The sequence below is a fragment of the Sceloporus occidentalis genome, unplaced genomic scaffold, assembly GCF_023333645.1.
Source record: "Sceloporus occidentalis isolate IW3139 unplaced genomic scaffold, rSceOcc1.0.p SCAF_3, whole genome shotgun sequence".
NCBI classification, from domain to species: domain Eukaryota; kingdom Metazoa; phylum Chordata; class Lepidosauria; order Squamata; family Phrynosomatidae; genus Sceloporus; species Sceloporus occidentalis.
Window position 1 is genome coordinate 114,682,993 of NW_028316983.1, and position 18,004 is coordinate 114,700,996.

The window sequence follows — 18,004 nt, forward strand, 5'->3', positions numbered from 1 at the left end:
TGGGCTCCCCATCCTTGTAGGGATGCGTCTGTAGTCAAGGTTATCTCTGGCTGGGGCGGCGTGAAGGGCATACCGGAACATACGTTGTCTGGCTGGAGCCACCATTTCAGGGAAGTTTGGACCTTTCTTGGGATGGTGAGAATCTTGTCCGGATGGTCCCTCACCGGATCGAAGGCGGACAGGAACCAAGATTGTACGGGTCTGAGGCGCAGTCTTGCCCAGGATGTGACAAAGGTTGTGGAGGCTAAATGTCCCATTGCCACTTGTACTACACGGGCTGGTAGATGTCTGTACCGTAGACAAGCTCGTATGGCGATTGCCAGAGTTTGAAATCTGGACCGTGGAAGGTAGGCTTTGGCTGACTCCGAGTCCAGTAGTGTTCCTATGAATTCGATCTGTCTGGATGGAGTCAAATGTGACTTTTCGCGGTTGACTCGAAGTCCCAATGATGCCAGAAGGTTTTGTGTAAAGTCCATCTGGTGCTGGAGGGACTCCCTCGACGGTGCGGTGAACAGCCAGTCGTCCAGGTAAGGGAATACTACAATTCCCTGCTGGCGAAGATAAGCAACGACGGGGGCCATGCACTTCGTGAAGACCCTCGGCGCTGACGACAAACCGAAGGGAAGGACCTTGTACCGAAAGAAATCTGGTCCGACGGTGAAGGCGAGGAATCTGCGATGATCGTCTCGTATTGCGATATGAAAATAGGCGAGCGTGGCGAACCAGGAGTCCTTCTGCAAGAGTGGTAGAATAGAAGTGAGAGTTACCATCCTGAAGCGTTTGTACACTATGAAGGAGTTTAGTGCACGCAAGTCCAAAATAGGCCTAAGGCCCTCAGGTTTCTTAGGGACAATAAAGTACTTAGAGAAAAAACAGTATCGAGCCTGAGAAGGGTGTACGGGCTCGATAGCGCCCTTGTCCAAGAGAGAGCGCACTTCGTCGAGAAGGGTGTCCGAGGGGACGGTGGTAATGATGGCTCCGGTGGTGGGGAGCTCAGAAAACTCTAGGGCATAACCCCTTCGAACTATGTTGAGAACCCAAGAGTCTGTAGTGATGGATGCCCAGGTGTTAAAGAAGGGCTGTAGACTATTTGTCGGGGGGGTGACGAAGTGCGCAGGAGGACTTCAGAATCGTTTCTTGCCTCTGGTCTCTTTCTTTTTGTAGCCCTGTTGGTAGCGGCCTTGTGGCTGTTGGCGACGGTCCTGGTGAGATGGGGACCTAGGACGTCCACCTTGATGAGTAGGATCCTGGGGATGGAACTGACGCTCAGACTGGTGAAAGCGTTGTTGACCATGGTGGAACCAGCTGCGTTGGCCACTATAGCGCTGTCTTTGAGGTCTAGAGCTGGAAGTGGACATGCCATGCTTTTTGCCAGCCGTCTTCATTCTATATCTGAAGCTCAGTTTTTCATCAGTTTCCTTGTTAAATAGGCCGGAGTTATCGAAAGGCATGTCCTCGATAGCTGCTTTGGCCTGTGGGGTCAAGTCCGATGAACGCAACCAAGCGTAGCGTCGGAGAGCCACTGAGCCCGAGAGGATCTTTGAGGAGCAGTCAGTGGAGTGCCTTGCCGAAATTATCTGTTGACCTCCAACAGGGTGCACCTCATTGCGGATAGCCGTCATGATCCTCCTCTTGTCATCTGGAAGTTCACTGATGACAGGGTCCATCTTTTCCATGAGGAGCTGGACATAAGCTCCCATGCATGCTGCATAGTTAGCAATCTTTATGTCAAGTGCAGCAGAGGCATAAAACTTTTTTGCCAGGGCGTCTATCTTCCTACTCTCCTTGTCCATGGGGGACGAGGAGGGGCGTGCGGCAAACGAGGTCTGAGAACCTTCTACTATGGCCGAGTTGGGCTTAGGGTGGTTAAACAGCCAAGCCGGTCCCGAGGGTGTGACCCTGTAGAGGTTCTCTATCTTTCTGGACGTAGAGGCTATAGATGCTGGTTTATCCCACGACCTCTTGGCAATCTTTTCCAGTGATGGTAGGAATGCCAGGGATGGTGGAGCAGGGGCACAGCCATGGATCCGGCGTTCCACCGGATCGAGTGCGTCGTCTTCTGGATGGGACACTTCCAACTTGAGCGCGTCGGCCATCCTGATAACTTTGTCTGAGAAGGAACGGACATCGTCCGTCGGAGATGGAGCATCTGGTATGCCGAAGGCCATCGGCTGGTCCACGTCCAGTTGAACAGAAGGAGATGCTGAACGTGAGCGAGAAACAGAAGGAGATCTGCTGTCTCTAAGGCTTAATGGCGACGGCTCCCTGGTTGGGGTATGACGTCTGGTCAAGTCCTCCGGCCTGTCATGGGTGGAAAGGCGTTGAGGAGAGTGAAGCCTCACTCTAGTAGGGCCAGGAATCTTACGGCGCAGGTGGTCCGCGTCCACGGGCAACAAGTACTGACTCGTATGGTAATCGAAAATAAGGTCAGGGTAAGTATCAAAAAGAGCTCTGTCTGGTTGGTCATATGATGGGGAACGATCACGGCGGTCCCTATCCAGGGCTTCATCAGCCTCAGTTCCCAGTGTAGCTCTGTCTCTTGCCACAGGTGAGGTTCTGTCCCGTCTGTCACGGGTCGGTGAGACTCTATCCCGTCTAGGGCGGGACGGTGAGCGAGACGGCTGTCTTTGCCTCTGGGGGGAGAGTGGTGCGTCTGAGTCCGGAATTTCACCTTCGGACTCCAATGAGTTATTCAAATTGACTATTTGCAAGTCTGGGTCCTGGACTGCAAGATGGGAAGAAACGAGGACCCTTGGTTCAAGCGGTGGAGGCGCCGAGCCAGAGGAGAGCTCTAGGATTGGAGTAGCCACGGGACGTGAATCCGGTGGAGGCACCGACACAGTGCTTGGGGGGCCCCTGCGCCTGGTCTTTGGTGGCGGAGACGCTGATCTGGCTCTCCTGGACTCCCGTCCTTCCTTAGGCGGTTTGGGGGGCTTTTGTTTGTCGGCATGGGCCCTCTTTGAAGCCTTGTCCGCCCTTGATTTTGGAGCATCTGGGGTGGAAGGTTGGGCCTCAGATGGCGCAGGTCGAAAGACCTTATCGTATAGAGACGCCTTGAGTTTTTGGTCTCTATTTTTTAGCGCCTGAGCCGTCATGGCCTTGCAGTGCTTGCAAGTCCCGGGGATATGGCCCTCTCCCAAGCACAGGACACATTTATCGTGTCTGTCCGACATGGGGAACTTGGCCCCGCAATTCACACATTGCTTAAAGGAAGCCATTGCGGGGAAGAAGACGTTACCAGTCCAGTGGAATTGAGAATGGTCAAATCCGGTCCGCGGTCAAAACAGTAGAGAGGAGAGTGGAACAAGTCCGAATCATTAGGCAAAGGAATGGTAGAGTCCGGTCCGTGGTCAAATGTCCAAAGAGATTCTGTATGGTGCTAACAAGTGCAGTTCCTCGAGCTGCTTGCGCGGCGGAATGAAGGAACTGAAGAGGAGCGGGCCACCAGGGGCTTTATATACGGGATGGGCGGGGCTACCGCCAAAAAGTTGCAAAGAGGCTGCAGAAAGTTACATGACTTTCTGCCCAGAGATTCTAGAAGTTTCCGAGTTTGCTGCGCACGCGCAGAAATAACCCATTTGTGTGATTCGCAGAGACCACGAAGAAGAATCTAGCTTCTTGCCAGAAACAGCAATTTATTTATTTGCCACTTCATGCTGAACTTTTCAGTCAGTAGAAATTTGGGATGGGGGGGACAACAGGTAAAAGCTAGGGAAGAATATACACACCACAAACAAACACACACACACACACACACACACACACACACACACACACACACAGTGTAACTCAGAAATGAATGCCACTGATTTCAGTAAGGTGTGCACCTCCAAGTTAAACTAGTACTTTTGCCTTAATAATTTAGTAGTAAATTGTCTAGGTAGTAGTTTGCAATGTAGTTTTAGCCTTAACTATGTAGTACTTTATAAATTAGTACAGTACTACATATTTTTAGGCTAACGTAAGCAATTTTATTAAGTATTGCTTACAGCCTTTCAGACATAATGGCTAGAAACTCACTTTAAAAAAATGAAAGCTAATCTTAATTTAAAAAGACAGCACAATTGCAGCACACACAGAGGTCTAACTAACTCAGCAGTTTGATGTGAAATTTCAAACAGAACATTAAAAAAGCACTCACCACATTGGCAACAGCCATTCTTGCTCTCTGCAGCATATCTGAAGCTGTATCAATGAGTTCTTGCGTGTTGTCAACCCGAGTTTGGGCCTGTCCTGCAAGGTTTTCTGTTTCCTCTACTGTGTTCTGGATGTTCCTCAACCTACCAAGTTGACTGGACAGGGTTCTGTTGATCTCATGCAGACGGTCCATCAAGCCCTGATCTACATCTAGAAAAGGGAAAATAACCAGGAGAATCTGAATTAATCACACAAAAACAATGAGCAAGCAAAACTATGAAGTACTCACTCATGCTCTTATGGCAGGGGGCTGTACAAGGTGGTGAAGTAGTTTCCAATTCTACAGTTTTATATAATAATAAAAGCATATACTACTACTTCCACCACAAATGTTGCTCTCCAGCACTGAAGCACAGTGTTACTTTCAATGCTACTTTAAAAAATTTCACCTTTGCTTAAGTGTATTAAGAGCTTCTAGATACCAGAAGACAGTTCCAGGGCAGGGAGTGCATAGATAGCAGAAGGCACTCACTCAATCTCAAAGAGATTGATTCCATGGCACTGACCTACCTTTGATGCCTTGAGCATCCCGAAGCAAGTCCATGACATCCTTCTCTGCTTCTTTCAGCCTGTCTTCAAAAGCCTGGTCAGTTATAATTTCATCACCTGTTCCAATGTTGGCTATAAGATTTTCCAGCTCCTGTAATCTCTCCCTTTGTTCTGTCACCTAAACAAAAGGAACAAAAGATAAGGCTAAGGAAATGTGTTTTACTTAAGTAGTGTAGAGGTGGGATGAGCCAGGCCAACAATGGGAGACAAGATGGAAAGGTGGACCATTTTGTAAGCCCCACTAAAAGGCTACCTGCTGTTTTTCTCTTTCCTCCCCATCCCCTTTTCTTTCTGTGTCATGCATTTTTAGATTATACACATACTAGAATGCACTGTCTTTCTTTTTTTCCTCTTTCTCTTTTTTTAACCAGTTGGTAGGCTGTATCAACAGGTTATTGTTGTTTGGCTGCAAATAATGAATGAATGTCAAACATTTGGGACTCCAGCAGGAGTCACTCAGTTCTCATGTACAAATCTTTCTCTACAAGAAGGTATGGGCATGAAAAGTAGGATTCCACATAGTTGTAACACCTGTGATTTCAAGACAGGTCTCTTACCAAGTCAGAAATCCCAAGATGTCCTACTTACAAGTTTCAGTACTTATCTTTGCAATGAAAAGACCAGAAGCTTTTTGACAATTTCAACCAAACATGCAGAAATTGTAATGCATGGACTATACCCATACTATACACACACACACACACACACACACACACACACACACACACACATATAATGTAATAATGTAGTAGGGCTACTAGTGCTTTCTACTTCACTTATCCCATTCCTTCTTTCCAATCTACTGTCCACAATCACAAAATTCCAAATTCCTCCCTATCACAACTAATTTGAGCAACTGTGCAATATCTATTGCTTTTAGAATCATATACAGTAGTAGTATAGGATCCCCCTATTCAAATCTACAATCAATAGGCAATGCCTTCTCCTTTCAGCTTCACTCTCACATGTGTGAAAAATGATGGTGGTCTGTCTCAAGTGTGCTGCAAAAGTGACTGACAAATATTATAAAGATGCTAGGTTTTATAAACACTGCGGACATTTAATAATATGGGTTCTAGAAAATATGCAGGGCAATATGCAAAAAAGGCCCATAGCAGAATTAACAAACTTGATGTACTGCAAGTCACAGACTCTAAATTTGCAATCATAATTGGTGACATATGATTGTGCCCCTCTTCAGTTAGCCCAATTTTTCCTCTTTCTGAAATGACCTCCCCTTTTCATTTCCCCAAAAGTTAGCCACTGTTCATATTACATATGCACCAGGACAAGCTACCATTAATACAAACTACTCTTTTTGCAACTCTGATTTGCAAATTTAATTCAAACTTTGCTTTCAATCTTTGGGTAAATAAGGGACCATGGTTTGAATTAGTGTACATAGATTGCAAAATTCTTAATGCCAAGAAAGATGTCCAATATGCAAAATGTGTTTGGATGGGAGTTAGCATTTTAACTGTGCTTGATCAAAAAAAAAAAACATAGAAGAAACAAGACAAAGCATTTCAACAAAGATCAAGTGGCTACAGATAAATAAAATAATGATGAATATTCAACATGCAAATTAAGATACTGAAGTGAATAAAAAGATTTTGAGGGCAAGTGAAATACATATATCTGGAAACAGGGTAGATGAAATGGGTGCATTTGGTTTTTTTTTTAAAGCATGCAAATCCATATCACTTGGCCTGTTTTATGCCTCAGTGCTACATGAGCATGCAGTGTACCTTGACTGAGTTCTTTGTTTACAAAATCATATAAGGCCTAAACACATAAATTCTCTCATGGGCCTGACCTTATCTTTCACCAGTCTATAACATGCAGGGCACTCTTGACAGCCGGGCCAGGATCTGTTATAGAAATAGTTCTCTTCACACTGGTCACAGCGGTTTCCCACAAATCCTTCTTTGCACTCACAACGGCCATCTTCTTTACACTGAAGAGAGCGAGAACCTTCAGGGTCACAGTCACAAGCTGAGGAAACACAAAGTTTAAAAGTGATTATAGGGAAGACAAAAATAAGGGGGAAATGGGCTTGGATGACTCTTTTCCAGCACATACATGAACAGAGAATGTTATGGTACCCTGAAAATCAATGGGCTAACATCTTTAAAGTCCCACAGGATTACCAAAACTAGTTTTTTTGGGTTTTTTAAAAAAAACGCAGAACTCTGTTTATCATAGAACCTGTATCATATGTTACTGAAAACCATCACTTCTTGCTATCACTTACCTACTGCAAGTTGTATGGATGTGGAAGTTTGAAGACTATCTGGGGGCACAATCCAAATGAAACAGTTAAGATTCACTTAAGCCAATAGGACTTTTTATGAGTACATGCGTATAGCTGAATCTTTTTTATAAATATCATAATTTGCCTAGCATCTTTCCAAAGAGATCCTTGCTGCACAGACTGGAAAGCTCCAGACACTGATGCCATTACTATCACAGACAATTTGCATGGTGTTGGTGACACTAAAGGATGTCTGGGATGGAAGCAAGATGTTCTTTTTAAGTAAAACACAGAGTTCTATATCACTAGCCTGTTTTGCACCTCATAAGCACACATAGCACACAGATTTAGTTGTTTGCAAAAGCCTGGAAGGGCTAAAAATATAAACCCGGTTATAGGTCCAAACTGACATGCCCCCACCCATCCTTGAGAGTTCAGCTGCAGAAGACAAAACAGACTTGCAACTGGGTCCTCCTCTAGATCAGCCTGACAGCCATCTGAGTTCCCCAGACAAAGAGAAGGTAGGAGAGACAGCTCTGAGTCCTTTGGAAAAGGTACAGGTAAGAGAAATGCTTCAGCGTTGGCACAAACCAGTCCCTTCCCCACAGGCAAAGTGAGAGCCTGTGCACAGTAGGGAAACACACTCTTGAAATACAGTCTGCAAAATTGGTGGGCTTTATAAGTTTGTAGCCTTCCTCATTTGCGCTGCTGGAAACTAATGGGTTTTTCTCTCAGCCGACTGTGAGATACCACCCTGTCATTTAAACCCTGGGCTGCTTCTTGATTTTTATTATCTTGCTATGCCTCTGCTTTGATTTACAGCTCCTGACCCTGGATTGTTTATCACTTTTTGGCATTCTGCATTCTATCATGGCAAGAGAACAGGGGACACACACACACAAACACTTCCTTTTCAACTTTCACCCTAGGTATTCATAAGGGCAAAATTGTCTGAATGGTTGTCAGGGATGGATGTTCACTAAGCCATATGCAATAACCATGGGGTGAATGACTGATCATAGAATTTGTTTGGCTTATGCAGTTTATATGCAGCTAAGATTTTTGGGAGACTATATTCTATGAATAGCCTACAATTGTGTCTTTTATTATGAAGACACAACTTTGCAAACATAGGCCTGTTACAGACTGCCAGAATAAAGCTGCTTCGGGTCTCTTTGGAGGTATGTTGTTTAAATGATGCATGCACCCTAAGAATCCGGAAGCTGCACCAAAGCTGCACTCCAGTGCTTAGGAATGGAGTGTGGCTTTGGCGCGGCCTCCGGACTCTTAGGACACATGCATCATTTAAACAGCATACCTCCAAAGAGACCCGAAGCAGCTTTATTTTGGCAGTCTGTAACAGGCCATACTAACAAGTAGTTCTATTGATTTCATTGAGTCTTATCCATGAAGGCTGTGTAAAAATATGATTTTCAAATTCACAGATGCTTAGAACTTACACTGGTAATATGCTACTGCCATTTAGAAATATGATTTTTGTGTATTACTGAATAATTAGATGCAGCTCATTATTTACATAAATTCCTCTGATTGGGACTAGTATTTCAATTTAGGCCTATGACTTCTGACTGTGGACAAAGGTGTTAAAATTCTTCTATCTGACATCTACTTATCTATATGTAAGGATTTGTTTGTAAGGCATTGCACTCAATAAGCTTAAAATTTGATGGACGTTTGTCATGTCATCTCATGTCATATTTTAAACAGATTACAGCCATTTGTGTGAGGTCATGCTGAAGTTCAAATACATCTCTCTCATATATATATATATATATATATATATATATATATATATATAATGTCACAAGGAAAGCTTTGTTTGAAATACATTTGCATTCTTCTAGTTGAATTCATACTACCATTTATGCTTGCCTGGGTAGTAGTGTGTGACTGCTCATTCTAGTTTGTAACTTGGAAAAAATGTACCCTCCATCCTCCTGCAAGCAGAGCAAGTGATTACATGCACACCACCACTAAACAAAGTTCCAAAATGTATTTCAACACACATCATGGCAAATGGTAAGAAAGGGAAGGAAGTAGCAACACTGCTTTGGAGTGGGAAGAAGATTAACAGTCTAGGTATTCCCAAGTCTGGCTCTTGATCTGCCAGCTGTAGTTTGCCAGAAGCCAGGACTCCATGTGCATTTTGCCACAGCAACCACACTCATCCAACTCACAAGTAAGGCTTGATGTATTCTTGAAATATTAGGGAAACAGATGGAAGGATTTAGATAAATAGGAATGTATGTCCAAATTTTACACACTTTGTATGTTCTCAAGCTTGAGTTAGCAGCTAAAGGCCACATTCCGGAGGAGACGCGTAGGAGTGTAACAGCCAGAAAACAGGTCAGTTCTGGGACAAAATTCAGAACAAGTGTTTATGACAAGAAGCAGCAGATGGTCTAGAAGTATATGCAAACATAATGCCCTAGAGGGCGAAAGTAAGATTTGCACAACTGCAGAAACATCCTCACTGGGTTTGAAACTCACATAACAGGCAGGAAACAGACAAGGGGCGGGGGGAGGGGGTGAGAGAAGAAAAGAGTGTTCTATGATGTTCAAGTCCTTAAACAAACTAACAGTGACAAGCAAATGAGCAGACTCTCAATATGAGAAGACTCTTAGTACGGAGAAAAAAAGGCTCAGTAAACAAAGGGAAAAGGAGATAATGGGATGGAGACATTGTGTTCCCCACTCCCCCTTACGTTTGCAGCCTTCAGGACCAAATCCAAAATGGTTGGTTTCACACCTCTCGCAACGCTGGCCAGTGATGCCTGGCTGGCATTCACATTGCCCAGTCTGTATGTCACAGTGGCCATTAGTGGAACCCAATGGATGACAGTCACACCTGGAGGAATAAGAGGAACAGTGCAATGTGCATAGTACCAAGTTTTCATAGGCCCACTACTTTTATTTGGGGATGCTGGAAAGAAACTGATTTTTCCCATAAGAATTTTGTAACAATGCTAAATTTAAAAGCACAGGTATGGAATAAAAGACAAGGGGGATTTGCCTGTGAGATACATGTGTATTCACTCAAAAGGAGCTTAAACTAACACAAGGCACAATACAACTACATTTCAGACTGGCACCTTAACTCAATCTTCTATTCCATTATTTGCGGAGCACTAATACCTATTCTCAAACAACAGAAGACTAAAACTTTTCCATTTAATAAATAATCTTAACACTTATGTTGTCTCACCTAAAATGATTATAAAATGCATGTTTGGATACTTTAGTACCTTGCAAGTTTACCTTCGGTGGGAAGGTAAATAGCGTTCTGTGCAATCATGTTGGCCACATGATCAGAGAGTAGTCTCTGACAATGCTGGCTCTTCGGCTTAGTAACAGAGATGAGCACCACCCTCTATGGTTGGACACAACTTGATAATACAGGGAATACCTTTACCTTTTTATATACATTTATCCTGTATGTTACTGTCTTTATTCGTTATATACCACTGAAAATGCATACAGTTCTGTAGAAAGTAACATTAACCAAATCAACAATTTCTGCCCTATGCAGTTTTACAATCTAAACATTCAATAATGAAGACAGAGACAAAAATTAAAAGGGAAACATTACACATACGTGCCGTCATAAAAAGTCAAGCTCAGTTTCAGATGGAGGATGAGAACTAAATGACTGAATTAAGTCTTTCTACAAAAGATGGACTGGGGCATAAATTTTAAGGGAAAAGTGATCCCTTTCCCTAAAATGTGGTTACTCTAGGCATAAAGGGAATAGAAGGCATCCCTCTCCATTAAATTCTGTTAAGAGCAGGCTTTAGCAAAACCTGTAACACTTCTAATCTCAGACCAATATACTTTAAATTAGTTCTCCCATCCAGCAAGAGGGGTGCCATCCCCCAAAGTGTTCCTGTGCCCATTTCAGAGCAGTGAGACCAGCTCACCTCTCACAGCCATGCCCACTCTGCAGGTTGTAGAAACCAGGCTGACAGGAGCTGCAGTCCCTCTCTGTGACGTGTGGAAGGCACTCACACTGCCCAGTCACTTGATTGCAGTTTGTCTGTACATTCACTGTTCCATAAGGATTACAACTGCAAGCTGCAAGAGCAAAAAGGAATGTATCAGCATGCATTTTCTGATAAGCAAAGTTCCAGAGAACATTGCAAGGTTGGTCATGGTTACAGGGAGCACAAATGATTTGTGCTTCCTATCTTTGTGCTTCTCTAGCATGTCAGATACAAATCCCAATAGTCTTCAACATTTGGGGTGAGGCATCAGCATGTCAGAGAAATAAAAAAGCTATATTTTGTATTAAAAAAAAATATTATTAAAAAAGCCATTAAGATATACCTACAGCAATGCCTCACTGGGAGAAAAACAAGAAAATTATTGTGGATATGCTCTAGACAAAATGTTAATGAGCACAAAAATCTTCCATCTGCTTCTCAATTATTAGCTTTCCAACAATTAACTGAAGAAGTTACACACTTTGGAAAGCCTCTCTGGTTTGGTCTCATTCTGACGGAGTAAATCAAGATGTCTATCTTGGCCACCTTCCCAGACCTTACCTTCTGCAGCTATTTATCAATAGATGTTGTTATTAGCCTTCACTGGAAGCAGTTTACACCATCTTTGCTGTTATGAAATTTATAGCTGACCATTTCAATTAAGCAAATACAAATTACTGTATATACTCATGTATAAGTCTAGAAATTTAGGTTAAAAACCCAAAAATACCTGAGTTGACTGATCCACGGGTCAATGCAAGTACTGTATTTTAACTTTCATACACACACACGGAGAAAGTCAAGAGTTTAATCTGCCCTGGAAGTACTGACCCGCTTCTACTGTCTCATCCATTCTGTCTTTAGTATGGGTACAAATAGTTATGCCTGCTGGAATTTTGTAAGTTCTTTGGCATTGTTTTCCTTTGCATTGTCCTTTACGTCCTTCATTACTTGCCCCCCAGGTTTACCCTCGACTTATCCATGGGTCATATCAAAATCCATAATTTTGGCCCCAAAACCTGTCCTCGGCTTATATATGAGGTCGACTTATAGTCGAGTATATACGGTAAGACATTTCTCAAGAGTCCCTGAGAGAAGAGAGTTAAGACTGTATCATGTTGAAATGATGACATTTGCTGTCTTATATCAATTACTGTTACTTACTTTTGCCTACACTCCACTGTCTAAGACAAGGGAATACATCATGCCTGATAGACGAATGAGTCCTGTTTCGTGTTATATTGGTAGACTAGCAAATGAAATCATATCACACTTCCCACCTCTAGTTTTCCATCACACATAGAATAGTTATGTCAAGCTTCTGTGAGGTTAACACTTCCAAGGATTAGGATGTGTGTGCATCCCTTAGGCCTGTAGATATTTCACAGTAAGAAGACTCATTTTTTTAATGAAGCAAATACACCCAAGAGACCTGTGACCACGGCTGTGGTGGCAACAGTGGAGTCTAAACCAGTGGTCCCCAAACTTTTTTAGGCTACTGCTCCCTTGCCTCTTGGGTGACAACACTAGTATCCCCGCCCCACCAACACTAATTTCTTGATATTAAATATATTACTCTAAACAAATTCAGAACAACCAATCGAGGTCACTGCTCCCTTTGTACTCAGTCACTTTAGGAACATGGCTGGGCATCAACTGAGAAGCTTCTCACCCATACCAGCCTTGTGGCAAAGATCAGCACAAGCAAAAGGCTTCTTAGTTGCTGCTCCCTTATCTATCCTGGGAGCAGTAAACAAACATTTGGCTGAGCAACAACTGAGAAGCCTCTTGCCTGTGCCAGTCTTTGCAATCCACAATGCTGTGCGGTGTTTTAAAGGGACCCTGGAAAGAGAAGTTTCATGCATCTCTCAACCCACTCTCAACCCTACCATGGTCTTAAAGGCCACTGGCTCCCCTTGTCTTTCTTATGACCAATACTGAAAGCCTTCCCCCTGCTGTCCTCTTTTCCTCCACCACCTTTAGGGGAGCATTACTGCCCACTTTGGAAATCACTAGTCTAAATCTTTCTTTAGAAAATATACTGACTCCTAGTGCATGGAAGGAATAGTACTTGGGCTGAAATCCTGTTCTTTAGTCCTAGGTAGAGCAATTCAACAGATCTACCCTAACTGGTATTAAAGAGCATTTAGGTCTTGGTATTTTAGACCACTGGACTGTACAAAGAGCATACTAACACAGAGAAGACAAACTTACCTTTGCACTTGTCCTCTGGATTCTGAGCTAAGGGATTCCCAAAAAATCCATCTTTGCACCGGTCACAATAGAAACCAGCTGTGTTATAGATGCACTTCAGACATTCCCCTGTCAAGCGGTTGCAGTTCCCAACAGCATTAGGATCAATGTTGTCACTGCACTGGCAGATGCGGCAAAGCCTGGCAGGGCCATTAGTGCCAAGAGGGTCTCCAAAATAGCCATCGTCACACAGCTCACACCTTTTACCTGCAGGGGCACAGAATTTATGGAAATTAGAAAGCAAATCGAATTCTCTCTAATGTCTTTCCTTTAAAGCACAGACTATCATGAGGCAGGCTTCTCTGTAAATACACTTATATTTCACTATATATTGTTGCTGTGTGCCTTCAAATCATTTCTGATGTATGAAGAACCTAAAGTGACCCTATCATGGGGGTTTCTTGGCAAAGCTTCTTCCAAGGGGGTTCACCTTTGTCCTCCTCTGAGGCTGAGAGACTGTGACTTCCCCAACCCAGTGGATTTCCATGGCTGAGCAGGGATTCAAATGCTGGTCTCCAGAGCTGTAGTCCAGCACTCAAATATCTACACCACACTGGCTCTCATCACTACATGGTGCATACTTAATTATATCAGCATACTCAGGGGAACCCCAAGTTTTCCAGAAATAAAAAAAAAAGCAACTTTTAAATCCAAAGGAGCAATTGTACCCCTTGAAACAACCCAATGAGGACTAGGCACGATCAGCAGCCACATAATGAAAGGCAATGGTATAAGAAGAAAATTAGAAGAACAAATATGGGTGAGAAAGAGCGTGAGCTCTCCCTGCTGGGAACGAATGGGTAGCTGGAACCCTGAACAAGGATGAACTGCTGAACAAGGGAGGATAAACTGTAACATGTTATTGCCAAACTCACCTGTTCATTACATTTGCATCCTGACCTTTCTCCAAGAAACTCAAGTGTAAAACTGTAGCTTCACTCTGGGAGGTAGATTAGGCCAAGAGATAATGGTTTCCCTAAGGCCAATGGGTGAGCCTTAGGGAGACATGAACCAGCACTTTCTACATGCAAGACCTATGATCTAACCACTGGGTATCACTCTCTAAACATCTATTTATTTAAAAGATAGCTTGTCAAGTACTAAAAACAAACTAGGTGCTGAATGGAGATAACAGCAACCAGGGCATTCCTGCAGGCTCACAAAATAATTAAAACAATATGAGAAGAAATGAAGAGAAAAGGGAAAACTGAAACTGGAAAGAAAATGAAGTCAAACTGACCATTCACAATCCAACACAGGAGAAAATTAAGCATGATGCAGCTGAAACAAATGGGATTTCATATATTTCTTTTAAAATCTTTTTTTATTCACAAAGTAGTTAAGAGATTGTTATCAGACAAGCAGATTCAAATGACATGACAGAAGTACACAGCAGCACAGACAGACTTTGTGCGCCTTTTGAAAGATGGGAAAAAAATCATTCTGACCTGACTATAGCTGGTAGCAAATTCCAAAGATATGGGGCTGAGATGGGGAAAGCACAAAGATGAATCAGAAAATATATATGTTACCTAATGCAAAGCAAATCTGAGGTCTGGAAAGATCAAAGAGTATAGAGAAATAAAAACTTAACTGAAGTAATATCTATATAAACTAAACACAAAGAAACATTAGAACACAACTATAGTCAAATATATAAGATCAGATTTATAATCTAAACACACACACACACACACACACACACACACACACAAGGAAGAGAACTTTTAAAGTCATGACTTAGAATGACCAATCAACATAGGATTAGTACAGGAACCAGGGTCAAGATAAGCCAGGATAAAATAAATACCAGTAGAAGATATGTTGTTGTTTTCTCATGTTTTAGTGCTTGTATTGGCAAGAAATTCAGGACAGCATGAAATGCTCAGTTTCTGAAAGTTCATCTTTACAGGGGTAAAGCTTCTTCCTCTTTTCTACAGAACAGTCATTTATTTGGCTTTGTGAGACTGCCAAATTTCTACAAAACCTTACAGCCACTGAGCTGACTAGTTATGAGAATTGTCATCCAGTGGCATCACTTGGGGGCTGCGGACTGCACCAGGTGACACCCTAAAGGGGTGTGTGATACCATTGCTCCTCAAACACCTATCTTTTGGCAGAAATGGTCTGAGGCATTCATCTGCTTCCCTTTAAAATGATATAAAGGATGGTGGGAGTGGGTTGAAGCTCAGTGGGAGGAGAAGGGAGAGGCCCCTGATCTTTTTAAATTAAAATTTCAAATGTCAAAAAGTTATGTTTTTAAAAAAGAAATTAAGATTTTTTGAAATTTTTAAAAAATTATTCTTTTAACATATGTATGTAAAAACATTCAGGTTGTGCAGATGATATTGTAATTTGAAGGTATAATTTTAATTTTGCTAGTTGTTTATATCAAAACTATTAGCATTACATTCAGTGGTATATGGGAATTATGATTTATGAGTAGAGCAAAAAAAGCATTATTAAGGATTCTGTATGGTGTCAAATGGGAGGAGGTCAATGGTGCGTGGAAAGTGACACCATGAGTTACCACACTGGGTGACACCAACTGTGGTCATCTATCCATCAAGTGAAATGGAAGAAGAAAAGATGTGTAAAAAAGTGAACTTCAGAGAAATGGGAATCCAGGTCTGTATCATAGCTGTTCAGACTGATAAGAACAACAAAGGAACCACAAATGCACACCTGCAATAAATCTAACACAGAAATGTCATGCAGTGTTGCTTGGACGTGTCTGACAAGCTGCCTCAAGCACGTAGACAAGTTGTGCAATTATCTGGAGGTTCCTTTCCCCTAGGATGAATCATGAGGCAGGAATAGCAAATCCTTGGAGCCCACTTCCAAACTGTCCAATAAGTCACAAAGACAGAATTGTAAAAAGTCTGGATATATATGAACTCTTCTGTCAATTCTAATGGTGACAAGAAAAAAGGGGGCAATTCCATATTCTTCATAAAATTTTCCATGAGATACCCAAGGGCATTCTGACAAAGAAAAAAAAAAAAGCAAATTCTACCAGGATTCACATCTGTTTTGCACTCTTGACTGTTATACAACTCCCCCTTGCCATGGGCATCTTCTTGGAACTGGAGCAGGTTAGAAACAGATTGGTATTAACAACTGCATCCAGTTCATTAATTTGAGTTGACTATGTAAATCAAGTATAGGAAAGGTTTGGACTCTGGATATTTTGGGCTACATAATTCCATCATCCCTTATCACTAGCCATGCTATCTTGGGCTTCTGGAAAATTTATTTATTTACTTAAGGGCCAAAGACTCCTTGTGTCAAACCCCTGGGCTTCATTATGCTCTTGGTCCACAGGAAGAGTGTTCTCTTTCTGTTTCCCTGAATCTGACACATCTTTCCATCTTGGCTGCAATACATCATTGTTTACTGTTAATACTGGAAAGCCATTAAAAGACTTTTCTACTGACAAATCTTACATTAATGAGCAACCCTATGAATGCAGTTATCATAGCCCTGTAGTTCATACATTAGTTTAAAACTGCCTAGGGAATTGTTTGACCATTTCCCCCTCATTTCCTTACCATGCATTACAAGCAACCCTCTGGCAAGCAGCATGTACCTGTACAACAACATGTAAAGTGGCATACCTGTGGTACCAGCTGGACAATTAGTGCACACCACCTCCTTAGTTTTTGGTACAATGGCACAGCTCGAACCTCCTGGACACGGACATGGCTGGCAATCCGAAGAAGTGCCTGTGGTAGCGTCCCCATAATAGCCGTCGCTGCATTTCTCACAGTGAGGACCAGCTGTGTTGTCCCTGCAGTCACAGGCTCCTGGATTAGACAGGGAAAAGAGGGAGGTTTGTTCCTCAGCATGATGCAGCTGCATGGGTAATTGTCTTACAGAAATTGCTCCTGTCCCAGCATATTTGCCAGCATGTAGTCTGATCCAAAAACATTGTATGCTGATGACTTACACACTGAGAGAGGACAGTGATTTCATAATGTGTTTTATTGTTCATTTTTTTTAGTGACTGTTTGCCTCCTCGCGAATACTAGGACAAGAAGCACCTATATATTCAAAAAATAAATGAATCTTATGCTTGGGAGGAATTTTAACCTTGGCTGCTGAGATTATGCCTCTGTAAGGTCCCAGGAGGTGCCAGATAACTGGAAATGCTTGGGACCAGACCAAGCACCTTCCCCTCTGTGCCACTATGGCAGACTGCCAGAAGAGGGAGCAACTGGCTTGTTTTCTGCTGCATTTAGGTACTACCCATACAACTAAGAAGGAAAATACTGCAACATTCAGTGTGCTTGTTCAGTGACACAAGGAGCTATGCCTCATGAGACAGCTCTCAAGGCTTTGATTCATGCATGCATTTTGCATGCAAACTTCATATTTTGTGCCTAACAACCAAGCTCAACTAGATTCAGCACCATCTGTACTGCTCATTCTTCCTTACCAGTTTCAGGGTTGCAGGTTTCGCTGTGCCCATTGCAGAAACATGGCACACATGGACTGTAGGGCCCAAGACTAGGAGTCTCTCTCCTGTAGCCTGCATCACATCGTTCACAGAACTGCCCTAGATATCCTGTGGGACATGTGCAGCTTTCTACCCACGTTGCTGTAATTCCAGAGCCAGGCCGAGCACTCACAATAGTGACATCATCCAAGTAGCCAGCATCTGGAAGAGATGTAGAATGAATCAGGTGCAGAAAAACCTTCACAGCACCCTCAGGGAGCAAAAAAACCTTGATCATATAGAGACAGAACA

At 42.8% G+C, this 18,004-nt stretch overlaps 1 protein-coding gene across 1 annotated transcript in view; it reads right to left on the bottom strand.

Annotated features, from left to right (window-relative positions):
- LOC149316585 (laminin subunit gamma-1-like) overlaps positions 1 to 18,004 on the bottom strand; it is a 138,732-nt gene that overhangs the window by 22,387 nt on the left and 98,341 nt on the right. Inside the window, exons 12-19 of the mRNA XM_089515877.1 lie at positions 17,693 to 17,914; positions 16,872 to 17,060; positions 13,216 to 13,461; positions 10,939 to 11,092; positions 9,727 to 9,869; positions 6,563 to 6,741; positions 4,708 to 4,864; positions 4,142 to 4,347 (exon numbers count right to left, since the gene is read on the bottom strand). Coding sequence (XP_089372003.1) covers positions 4,142 to 4,347; positions 4,708 to 4,864; positions 6,563 to 6,741; positions 9,727 to 9,869; positions 10,939 to 11,092; positions 13,216 to 13,461; positions 16,872 to 17,060; positions 17,693 to 17,914 — 1,496 coding nt within the window. The remainder of the gene's footprint in view (positions 1 to 4,141; positions 4,348 to 4,707; positions 4,865 to 6,562; positions 6,742 to 9,726; positions 9,870 to 10,938; positions 11,093 to 13,215; positions 13,462 to 16,871; positions 17,061 to 17,692; positions 17,915 to 18,004) is intronic.